The sequence below is a fragment of the Oratosquilla oratoria genome, chromosome 18 (assembly GCF_046742065.1).
Source record: "Oratosquilla oratoria isolate Oo_2021 chromosome 18, ASM4674206v1, whole genome shotgun sequence".
In the NCBI taxonomy this organism is placed as follows: domain Eukaryota; kingdom Metazoa; phylum Arthropoda; class Malacostraca; order Stomatopoda; family Squillidae; genus Oratosquilla; species Oratosquilla oratoria.
The window spans coordinates 63,151,449-63,164,412 of NC_134794.1; the positions used below are offsets into that span (position 1 = coordinate 63,151,449).

A 12,964-nucleotide genomic window follows, 5' to 3' on the forward strand; every position below is an offset into this window, starting at 1 on the left:
CTCAGCTTGCATGCATCATCAGAGACACTACCGTAAATAAGATTTTAAAAAGGAGGGGTGGGGTGGCAGGGTAACTAGTTAGGAGGGCTTGATAGGGTTCCTGAGGTAATATTTTCTGATGGGGAGACACAGAAAAGAGGTTGCCATTAGATGATATATTTAAGGTTTGCAGTGGCTTTGAGAGGAGTGTGGAGTGTAAGTGGGAGTTATGAAATGCTTGGGCAGACAAATGTTGCTTTACCTACTTGTGTGCTTGGGTAAGGTACGGAGAGGATAGGTATGATGCAAAATATTATAATCATAAATAAATATAAATTCTAATAATATAAATGATAAATCAAATAGCTAAAGTTAAATAATAAACAAACAGGTAAATAGTAAATAATAATAAATGGACAGATAAATAATAATCAAATAAATAGTAACAGACAAATATCAAAACAAATATAAAATAAATAGCAGGTATTACATCTTGCTTAGGTGTTTATCTGAACAAATCTTAAAACTTTGAGCTGAACTACATTCCACTGCCTCTGCAGGAAGTTTATTCCATTCATTAACTACATGGTTGGCAAAGTTGCTTCTACCCACTTCCTAATTAAATCTATTTCCTGACAGTTTGAGACCATTATTTCTTGTCTGATTCTCAGTGTGAAAGTTTTGTCACTTTTGATGTCAATTCCCTTTAGAATCTTAAAGACCTGTATCAAGTCACCTCTAAGGCTACACTTTTTTGGGGAAAATAGATTCCTATGATTTAGTCAATTTTTGTAAAATTTATTTTTGATATTTGGAATCAGTTTTGTGGTTTGCCGTTGTACTTTTCCAATCTGTCAATGTCTTTAATGAGATTCGTTGACCACACAGAAACAGCATATTCCAAATGTGGATGAACTAACAATTTAGCTTGTTAATGAGAGATGGACTTTTGAAGTCAAAAGATCATGCAGTCACTTTCTCAGAGGCTGAAATACACTTAGATGATTTGAGATCATTACTAATAATTATGCAAAGATCCTTTTCACTATCTACTTTTGTTAACAAATTTCCAAATAACTTTTAATTGTACTTACTATTATCTGAACCTATGTGTATAACCTTACACTTATGATTTTATTAGCCACTTTTCAGACCATTGTTGTAGTCTATCTAAATCTTATTGAATATCTAATTAGTTTAAGTGATCATTTGCCATTTTGCATAGTTTTGTATCGTCAGGAAATTTGGAGACAATAAATATCAGTCCATGGTCTATATCATTTATATATATTATGAATAGAAGTGGCCCAAGAATGGAGCCCTGAGGAACTGTACTTGTAACATTTTTCCATCTAGAAGTTTTCCCATGTACAACAACTGTTTTCGAATGCTTAACCAATTACTAGTCCAACTTAATAGGCTACCACTTATTCTGTGTAAAGCTAATTTAGTAGGTAGTCTAGATATATTAAATCTATATTGTTTTTTTTTGTCAGAATTCAAGATGAGTGTTGTAGAATTTGAGTAAGTTAGTCACGCAAGAACGTTTCCATCTGAATCCATACTGGCTATGATTTATCAGTTACTTTCTAAATAGTGTTCAATAGCATCTCTGATGATAGTTTACATAATTTTTCCAACTTGGGTTGGTGGGATACAGTGGTTAGTTTGGATTGTGTATCAGCAGAGGCTGGTGTGGTTTTTATGAGATTCTGTTGTCAGGGGTTCTTTGCAGGAAGAAAGGAGTGGTTAGGGGTATGAATTTGACAGGTACTCCTTCATTCCAGTTAGGTCACCAGAGGACTTTCAGTATTATATGGAAGAATGAAGTTATTCCTAGTGGGAGAGAAGTTTAATAGTGACTATATATACTATCAGTCTCAGTCACTGTCTCATTCTTGGAGTCAATCCCAGGAAGCACCAGTTGGAAGTGATGGGGCAGCAGTTGGTCTAATTCTTCCAGATGTCTTGTCCCCAAGCCTTGCCCCAAGGTCCTGCCTTCCTCTTCTATAAGATGAAAAGTAATTCACAAGAATAGAAGTAATGGTAAGCCACAATCCATAACAATGAACAATCCTCTGAAAGATGGGACTGCTTGGCCAGACAGTCTGGGGAACAACAGCTATCCTCTCTGTATTAAGAATGATCAGTGACAGGCACTGTGCCATCCCTCCTTAAATGTGACTTAATATTATCATTCTTTTAATTACAGATTCACTTAACTGCAGTGTTTGCCCCTAATTTTTATAAAATTCTGGTGTTAACCCACACAAAGTACATTATGATACCACTGTTGAAGGGTACAGTGACTGACTAAACAAGTTTGTCCCAGCAATCATTGATTACAATTGTTATAAATAGACAACTTCACCAAGACTAATTACAGAAATCTTAATCATTCACAAGGATTAACCCCATTAACACAAAAATTGTAGATAACACTTAAAAAAATAGTAAACTATGATGGAATGCAAGATTACTAACAAGAGCACACCTATAAACCAGAAGTATATTCAGTTACCACTATAAAATAACTGGCCAAATTTCAGTCAACAGCATGGGCCCTACACTTTCCTTCCCAGTAAATGCCTCTCACCCTCATCCCATATTCATCACCCTAACATTTTTTTCATCTCTTTATATCTTAACATTAGAATTATATTTTCTCTTCATCTTATCTCCTTCTCACTCATTCCTTTTCTTAAATACCTTCATGCCCCCTTCCATTATCTGTGATGGCCCAGGGCATGCTTTCTGTCTCATTACTGAAAGTATTTTTTCACATTCCATTCCTCTATTTATTCAACATGCCCATACCACTTCAGTAACATTTAGTTCTCCCTTGTTCCCACATTTAACAATTTTCAACTTTGCCTTTGGGTTACTACATCTTAATTTTGTCAATTCTACTGTCCATACACAATCTTAAGGCATGATCCATGAAGTCACACTTAATGTCTCCTTTCTATGTTCTATTTCAAGTCCTTTATATGGTTCCTACATCTACCACTTTTGCCATTCTGTGTCATACTTACTGATGCATCCTACCAGCGATTGCCATGTCCATTCCTCCATACCTAAATAATTTCATCTCCAACATTTCATCCATCATTCTCCTCTCTTCATTTCCTATTATCAACATTAATTCCAAATTTCCTGCTGACACACACTTCCTTACATCACACCAGTTCTATGCAGTTTTTCCACTAAATAGCACTACTTCATTTGAAAACAATGGATGATCTGACTTCAGTCCCTTCTCTTTTCTATCGTCTATCTCATTGATTGGAACATTTTATGATGAAAAATCAAGGTCTGTGCATATAAGCAGGATGAATGACATGGTATGATGACATGGTATGTTTATATAGAAATAAGAAAAGAGCATATTTTCCTGTATGGGTAAAATGCTACCATGTACAGGGTCTAACAGATAAATCCGTACAACTTCTTATCACATGTTTTAAGATTAATATCTCGGGTTATAATAAACAGAGAGTTATGAAATTTTCAGTATATTTAGAAAAGGCAATAAGAACAATGATTTCATTCAATGTAACCATCTTCAGCTGTTATGACGCTTTCAATGCGTTTATGAAACTTGGATACAGCGTTGATGATCTCAGACTTTGATAATGAACCCACAGCCTTCTTGATGTCTGTCTTCAGGGTTGTTATACTTCTGTGTGGCTTGTCACATGCCTTGGCCTCAATTCGCGCCCAAAAATAATAATCTAAAGGGTTTAGGTCTGGCGAAATTGAGGGCCACAACTCTTTGTTCCAGAACTGCACATTTGACCCTTCGAGAAGGTTGGTGGTCCTCTTCGCTGTGTGGGCTGGAGCCAAGTCTTGTTGGAAGACAAACTGGTTGCCACTAGCCTTATCTTTCATCCAGGGTATTATTTTCTCTTCTAGAACTTTGCAATAGACAACGGCATTGACTTTCTCCTTGTTGTTGAAGAAGTGAGTGAAGACGTCCCCCTCAGTTGACACCACACAGAGCACCATGACACTTGCTGGTTTCTTCGTCGTTGTCTTGTGTTGAACCTCTGAGGATGAGGAGGCTATCCAGCGATCATTCCGCTTATTGAAAGTCGCATCAACCGTGAAAATCTTCTCGTCGGAAAAAAACTTGATGACTGAGCCATTCGACTTCATCCAGTTCAACAGCTTTTGGCACCTGGTCAAGCGGATTTCTTTCATTTTTCGTGTCAAAAGATGTCTTTTTCCTTGTGAGAATGAGGTTAATCCCAATTTCTTTAATGCTCTGTGAATTGTCATTGTGCTGACACCTCTCTTCTTTGCCAATGTCGATAATGGTAAGGCTGGATTTGCATTGACACTTCTCTTGAGACCAGCTAAAAAGCGAGGTGTTAGAATTCTGCCCCTTCTGGGCTTATGAGCAGCTCATTGGTCTTCGCCGGTCTCATCAAAATGTTTACAAACATCGTAAACAGTTTGTCTGGAGTATTTTAGCATCCTTATTATGGCGCTAGGAGTGTGACCCGCGCGACGAAGTTCGCATATGGCTGAACGTTTGGCTTGTTCCATTGCTTAATGTTTATTGCACCGGTGCTAGTATACAACTGGCTAAATTATTAGACAAATGGAAGTATCTGGAAACAATCAGAATTGCCATATGTTACTTTTTAAGTGCTTAAAACCTCTTCAAAGTTTGTACGGATTTATCTGTTAGACCCTGTAGTATTCTAATGACACTCCCAAGAACAAGCTGCTATTATGCAACAATTTTTCTAATTAATCAAATAGAAATAACATGAATGTTTCACAAAATTCAGGTTGTCCGAAGGTTCATCAATTACACTATGGTTAAATGTGCTTTTGTTTGACCTACTTATCTTCAAGTGGTTCTTGTTTGACACGGACATTAAACACATTCTCACCATAAAATTTGTTCCTGAAAATATTTGGTTCTTCTTTAACTTCAACAAATTCCCAGTCTTTTGAAACTACATATTCATCAACATTGCCCTCACTCTTCATACATTTTCCTTTTACACTAACACTATGGAGTTCTTCAGAATCACTAGAGGAAGATTCTCTTTTTATAAAGTCCTCAGGATTATCTGTTACTTGAGAGTCCTCATCTGTTTCACTGTCCTGACTTGTTTTGCCATCAGGTGTTGGTGAGCTGTCTCCTGTTTTCTCCTGAAATGTAAGAACAGAGAATTGGCTTACTTGGCAGAAATCTTCATAGGAGATGATATAATTGGTAAACAAATTGCTGTATCATCATACAAGATGAGGCTTACATAATGTAAGGGGTAAGGGGATTAAAATTTTACTACAAAAAATATTTTAATCCCCCAAGGCATTACTTGCTTCTCTCAATCTACATTCTACCTCCACACCTCCCTAATCCCACCATATTTACACCCAAGTATCTAAAGCTATCCATTTCCTCTAGTCGCTCTCCCTTAACCACTTCGGTATAAGTCAAATTCTTGTGTGCAGCATCAGCTGCCATATGTAGAATGCATCACACTACTCGCATTTTAAGAGATAAAGTCACTGCTGTATTACTCATTCTCTTTTACTCCGAGTAATAATAAACACAGAAAACATAATCAAACCAGCGCACAGAATTCAGGGGTAACTCATGTACAACTACAATATATATATATATATAGATCAAGATGTTGATGTCGGCATCCTCATGTACCCACTCATGCCTCATGACACCTATGTAGGCATCATTTTACTGAAGTGGTTAATACTCGCCTCCAATTTGCTGCTATCCTCTCTCTTGTATATCTCATCATCTTAAATTTACACACATTTATCTTCAAATTTCTTCTTTCACACACTTTTCCAAACTCCATCGCTAACTTCCTTAATCACTCCTCTGATCCTGTTTGTAGCAGTATCAGAGGAGAGATTAAGAAAGATAATGATGGAGTTTGGGAAGGTGTGTGAAAGAAGGAAGTTGAAGATAAATATGGGTAAAAGCATGGTGATGAGATGTACAAGGGGAGAAGATGGCAGCAAATTGGAAGCAAGTATTAAGGGAGAGAGATTGGAAGAAGTGGGTAGCTTTAGGTACTTGGTTGCAAATGTGGAAGGAGAGGGAGGAGTGAAGGTGGAGGTAGAATGTAGAGTGAGAAAAGCAAGTAAATGCCTTGGGGGGTCAAAAAGTGTAATGAGAAATAGACATTTGGGAATGGATGCTAAGAGGAGATTGTATGAAGGGGTAATTGTGCAGACAACACTGTATGGGGCAGAAACATGGAACATTAGAGAGGAAAAGTTCAAATGTGTTTGAGATGAAATGCCTGAAGTATTGTAAGGGTTACTAGGCTGGACAGAGTGAGAAATGAGGAGGTAAGGAGGAGAGCAGGGGTGGAAAGGGAGTAGGGAGATAGGGTTGATGAAAAAATATTGGGATGGTTTGGACACATGGAATGAGTGAAGAAATATTAATAAAAGAGGTGTGGAAGGGAGAGGTGGAAGGAGTGAACATGAAGGGGCAACCAAGGTTGAGATAGATGGATGGGGTAAAAGGTGCATTGGGAAAGAGGGGAATGTCTGTTGAGAAAGGAAGGGAGAAGTCAAGAAAGGGGTGAGCGGAGAATGGTTGTGTATTTACCTAGTTGTATTTACTTAATTGTATTATACGGGAAGGGAACTATGCTCACAATGACCCATCTTTCAGCATTGAGTTTTTTCTTAAAATCTTGAATAGTATTTGGACACACAGTTTCTTTATCTAAATTATTCCAGGTATCCAGCACTCTATGTAGGAAGCTATTTTTTTTTTTTTTTTTATATATATCTCTGCTATAGTTATCCTTTCTGAATTTCTTTTCGTGTCCTCTTGTTTTTCCATTGTCCCATTTTAATAAATCATTCCTATCTAGGATCTCTATTTCTTTCATGATTCTATAGTCAGCAGATCTCCTCTTTCTCTTCTTTGTTCCAGAGTTGGTCGTTCCAATTTGGACAATCTTTGTTCATATGTTAATTTGGAGAGAGTTGGTTCCAACTTTGTCATTGCTCTTTGTATTCTAATTTCTTTACATTCTTTTTAGTACTGGGTGTCCATAGTGTCACTGCATACTCCAGTTTTGGTCTTATTAGTGTAACTAATATTTTTTTAATAATTTCCTCATCCAAGTAGTCAAATGCCGCTTTCATTGATCTTAATAGGTTGAAGGTTTCTCTGACTATTTTACTGATATGTTTGCCTGGTGTCATGTCTTTGCTGATTATTACTCCAAGGTCTTTTTCAGAGTTCATTTTTTTGACTTCACCAATTTTATAATTTCTTGATATTCTATTTTTACTTTTTCCAAACTCCATTACACTACACTTCTTGATATTGAAGTTCACTTCCCACTTTTGACTCCAATTCCAGATTTTGTCCAGGTCTAACTGTAATGATTCACAATCCTCCTCTGTTCTTTCTTTAGCATTTTTGCGTCATCTACAAAGAAATTCACATAACATTCCACTCCTTCATCCATGTCATTTATATATATGGCAAACATGATTGGAGCCAGCACTGAACCTTGGGGGACACCACTTATCATTTCTTCCCAATTCAAGTATTTGTCTCTAATTACTACCCTCATTTTTCTCCCAGTCAGAAGGTCTTCCAACCATTCCAATAATTTTCCTCTGGTGCCACCAATTGATTCTATTTTTCTTATTAGTTTCTTGTGTGGTACTTTATCAAATGCTCTATGTAGGTCTAGAAAGGCACGGTCTGCCCATCCATCCCTTTCTTGTATTATTTCTATTAGTCTCGAATAGAAGCAGATCAGGTTTGTTGTACATGGTCTTCCTTGTCTAAATCCAAATTGATTTTAATTCAGTATAGTTTTTTCTTCCAGATGTTTAACCCATCTACTTTTGATAACTTTTTCACATATTTTTGCTACTGTGCTTGTTAGGGAGACCGATCTGTAGTTAGTTGGATTTCCCTTGTTTCCTCCTTTATATATTGGTACAATATTTGCATTTTTCCAGTCCTGTGGTACCTTTCCTTCCTTGAGTATTTAATTATATTGTATATTTTGTTGGTCAACTCCTTTATGCATTCTTTCAGTATCCAATTTGCAGTTCCATCCAGACCATGTGATTTTCTGACAACAAGGTTTTTTATTCACTCTCTGATTTCCTTCTGTGTTGGTGGAGGGGATCTCTCTCTCTATTCCCTCACAGTTCTGTAAATTTTCAATTGTGAATACTGATTTGAAATGATTGCTCATAATTTCAGCCATTTCTAGTTCTTCTATATATACATAATTTCCCTGGTGCAGCTTTTCCATTTTTATTTTTTTTATTTTTTGGTTTAGGTTGTTCCTTGCATTTTTCTATTATGCCTCTTTCATAGTTTCTCTTTTCATCTCTACATATTTTTACATAATCATTTCTTAATTTGATGTATGTTTGCCATTTACTTTTTTTTTTTCATCTTTTCCAAGCTTTGTCTCCTCTATCCTTAGCCTCACTACATTTTTTATTGTACCAGCTTTTTATGTATACTCTTTCTTGCTTTTGTTGTGGCACATATTTGTTCACTCCCTCATTATCATTTTTTTTAGTATATTCCATTTCTCTTCCATCTTTGTTTCTTCATTTAGAAATTTACCCCAGTTTGCGTTTTGAATGGATGATGCTGTGATGCATGGGAGTGGGTGGGGGATGGAGGGTGAGGGAGTATGTGTGAATGATATTTTGATGCAGCCCAAAGAGATTTCTCCCTGTCTTCTCTTTTTCTGCATGAGGGGACGGAGAGGGGGGTTCACCAATTAAATGAAGTGGCCTTGCTACATTGCTTCTGACCCAGGGCAGTGGGCAAGATGCAGGAATGACCCGTTATCCAGGAGGAGCCAAGAAAAGAGGAAGGGAGGGGTGGTGAAAGGGAGTGGAGTATGTGGGGATGAAATGGGCAGGAGTGGATTTATCCCTCTGACTGTGGCTACCTCCCTTGTAAGGCAGAAAAAGCAGTTGGTGTATGTATGTACAAAAGATACTATGTCAATTAATATAAACCAGATCCAACCATCACACAGAAGATGTCAAACACCTCATCTTACACTACACCACTCTAACTACCGGTATACCCAGGCAACAACAAAATATCTTTCTTTTGTTAATTAGGGTCCAATCCAGTGATTGTTTCCAGTTACATATGAGTGATAGGTCTACAAGAGAGATTTAGGGCAATGGATTAAGTGGTTAATTGATTTTCAACAATTATACCAATAAAATGAAATTGTAACCCACCATCAGAGAAAAGTATGAGCAGAAGTACAGGTATTCATATATTATGACCCCTATTTGTGGTCCTCTTTAGCAGATTATTCACTGCCTCAAAGGATATGTAAAAGTAAGAAAAGAATGTATGGTAGTTTCAATATCTATATGTGAAAAGTAAATGAGTTGTCTTTTTAACACAAGGAGCCACATAAACTGTACCAAGAGAAAGGAACATATCAATGTGATAATTAGGCTATAATCATATTAAAGAAAATAATATTTCCTCATGTTATAGTATTTGACTATGTTTTCCCATTAACATAAATATTCCTTTAACGTGATAGTATACAAGTTATAATGCACGTAATGTAGAAAATGCCTTCCTATCAATGACTAGACTGAATATTTGTAATATAAGAAAACCTTTCCTGTGTATATGTAGTACATAATTACTATAACTCCTTTAACACACATTTAGACTCCAATTTCTAGGGAAGAAAAATACTGGCTGAGTGGTGTTTCTATTGCAGAATTATGTATCATCACATTCGCTGAACTTATGTCAAGGGTGCTGTACTGGGTACTTGATTGATCTAAAGATAGGTTACTTACTGGGGTACTTGTTCTACTCATTGGTGCATTTATAACAACTGAGTGGCGATGTAATGTTCCCATTTGACCTTCGAATAATATATCATTTATAGCTTTCTTAGCAAATAGCATTTGTGTAGGATTCATTTTCTGCAACTCGACTACCCAGGCACTTGCTAATTTTGCATATTCATAATTTGGGTTGCGGAGACGCTTGGACGCAGATGTTAGTAGTTCTTCCCGTTGATCCATCTTGGTCTTCTTTTTTGGTGGAGTTCGTGTTATAAATTTTGCTGATGTAGAGGCATCAACCTAGAAATTGATGGTCACAAACATATAATAAATACATGACACTGTATGTGCTGGTGTAAAACTATCATGGCACTCAGTTATATATAAATCTGAGTTACTTTATTCCTACAGCTTCCCAGGGCAACAGATGAATGAAAGGTGATTGCAAAGAGCTTCAAAAAGCACTGGAACTTCCCTCACTGCCTTGGTGCAATAGACAGCAAGCATGTGGAAATAAAATGTCCACTGAACTCGGGATCTATATACTACAACTACAAGAAAACCTACAGCATTGTATTAACAGCAGTTGTAAACTCGAACATGAATTCCTAATGGCATATGTTGCTGTTAATGGTTGGGTGTCTGATGGAGGTGCATTTAGTCACAAAACATTTGAACAGATGTTAAAAGATTAGTCGCTACATCTCCCTAAACCTGCCTGTTTGTTTATCAAACAACAACAGACAACTTCCATATGTACTGATAGGTGACCATGTTTTTGCTTTGTCTAAAAACCTGTTAAAGCCATACAACCAAGCTGTGCTGAATAATCCTAAGTGTATATTCAATTATCGGCATAGTAAAGCAAGATACATTGTTGAGAATGTTTTGAATTGTGAATGCTCTATTTGGTGTGTTCCAGAAGCCTATTTGTGTATCATCTTGCTAGCTGCTCTTAATATAACTACTTATTAGGAATGAATCCAGATGCATGCACTGACCAAGGCAGTGTGGACATTGTTAACCTAGAGATCTGACAGATCCATGAGAAATCATGGAGATTAATACCAAAATTACTAAATCCACAGAGTACTAAGACTAGATATTCATCAGAGTATGTAGAAATGGTAAGGGAGACCTACTGTGAAAACTTTAACTCTGAAAGTAAGGTCCCATGGCAGAATAGAAATGCTATAAAGACAAGGGTGCAATAGGTTTTGTACTTGGACCACTTTATGATGTTCTATTTTTCTATCATATTTTTTATGTGTAGAGTACATTTCTTGGTTTGATTAAGAACTCAAGTATCGAATAATGAAAATACTTGTTTGCTATTAGCCTATATATACTGCTTTCCGATAATAGATAAAAAGGTGTTACAATCCTTGGCTAATAATTAATTAGCCTTTTAATTTATTCTCTGATTATACAGTCTATAATCTATTATTCACTGTTATTGTGGTATAGGCTACATTTTTATGTATGATTAGCTTAAGTAGTTCATTAATATTTTACTTACCGATGTTTCTTTAAAGTCCTCCCCATTTTCATCCTCCTCTATGCCTATTACGCTCGTTGACTGTGAATGCATTTCTTGATCTACTAGAAACCGCATCTCATCAAAATACCATAACGTTGGTTGATAAATCTCGTCTGATCCAGCCCCTGACATCTGCAAACTTCTCATTTTCGCTAATTCCTTTCTAAAATTTGTTCTGAGTGAATTTATTTTCTTTCTTACATCATCTCTTGTAGCTCCTGGGTATTTTTCATTATATTTTTTCACCAAGACCTCATATGCGCTGTTTTTCTTTTGTCTATCACTGTATTCTTTACTTTTAACCTGCCACAGTACAGGTAAATCCCTGTACAATTGTATGATTCCCAGAAGGAATTGTCGCTCATCCTTCTTGCCTGACATGTTAACGACTTCAGGGCAGGAAGCACACTGATTGTCCGACAGGATATTGCGCAATGTTACCCTCACACCACTCAATACGTATTGTGCAATAAAATATCAATCTCTTTATGATGTTTTCAAAATACTGTGTCATTCTTCAACACCATTCCCACACCGTACATAATATTGTGCAATACGGAATATTGCGCAATAATATTAATTGTGCACGGCCCGATTTACATACATCCCGTTAACATACGTTTGGCAGCGCGGCAGGTCGGTACACGAGTTTATTTTTCATACGAAATATTGCGCAATAATATTGATCCGTGTTGAGCCCGCTTACATGCGATATCCCCTTAACAGTGTGCGCTTGGCAGCGCGGCAGATCGGTATCCAAGTTTATTCTCATACGTATTTGTCCTTCCAAATCATCGCGATTGGACTGTGAAGATGTTACAGAATTTTCCCAATACTGCCAACACTTCGACAAAATTGGTACACATGACTTTCAGTTAATATATATATATATATATATGTATATAATGTATATATATATATATATATACACACACACACACATATATATATATATATATATATATATATATATATATATATACAATGTTTACACGGCGTAAGTCAACATTTGTTTGTCCATTCCTCTTGTACAGACACTGCATATTTTTTTCTTTGCATATGTAGGGTGTCATCTCGCTTAATAAATCCAATGTTTATTAGCACTTTCATATTGAGTCACCCATACCGTATCAGCCAAACAGTTTGGTTCTCTTTTTTTTTTTTTTTTTTTTTTTCTTCTTTTCGTGGTTTGCGGGGCTGGAACCCCGCTTGGGCCTCAGCCTTGCCTGTGGTCCGGAACTGTTCACAGATCACGAACGCAGGAGAGACGGTGTCCACGCTATGCCACTACAGTGACGATATCTGGAGGAAGCTAATGTATCACACACTGTCAGGAGTAAATCCCGACAGAGGCATTTTTAGAGTAAATAAGCTACTATTACAAATTGACATAGAAATCTGTGGTTACCTCATTTAATTTTGTGAATTGATAGTTGTAGAATTAGGATTAAAGTTGAAGTACGGCAATTAAGTATATCAAACTATATGAAATCTGTATTCTAGAATGATTAGTATATGAAAGCATGTATGACAAATTATACAATTTTCCTTTTTCTAATTAGAGTGGCCTTATGTGAGAAACTCGACGCTATAGGACCAAATATGGTCGATCACCCT

General features: G+C 36.5%; 1 protein-coding gene across 6 annotated transcripts in view; it reads right to left on the reverse strand.

The window, feature by feature from the left end:
* The window catches only part of LOC143035331 (uncharacterized), a 34,586-nt gene that overhangs the window by 535 nt on the left and 21,087 nt on the right, over positions 1-12,964 (reverse strand). For 4 of the 6 annotated variants that reach the window (XM_076202279.1, XM_076202275.1, XM_076202280.1 and 1 more), the window contains 3 exons: positions 9,817-10,107; positions 4,884-5,148; positions 1-1,986 (listed from right to left, as the gene is read on the reverse strand). The exon at positions 1-1,986 is cut by the window's left edge and continues 535 nt beyond it. In XM_076202279.1, coding sequence (XP_076058394.1) covers positions 1,832-1,986; positions 4,884-5,148; positions 9,817-10,107 — 711 coding nt within the window. In that variant the 3' untranslated portion in view covers positions 1-1,831. Of the gene's footprint in view, positions 1,987-4,883; positions 5,149-9,816; positions 10,108-11,326; positions 12,079-12,964 lie in introns of those variants that run through there. The other 2 variants (XM_076202277.1, XM_076202276.1) reach the window with 2 other exon arrangements.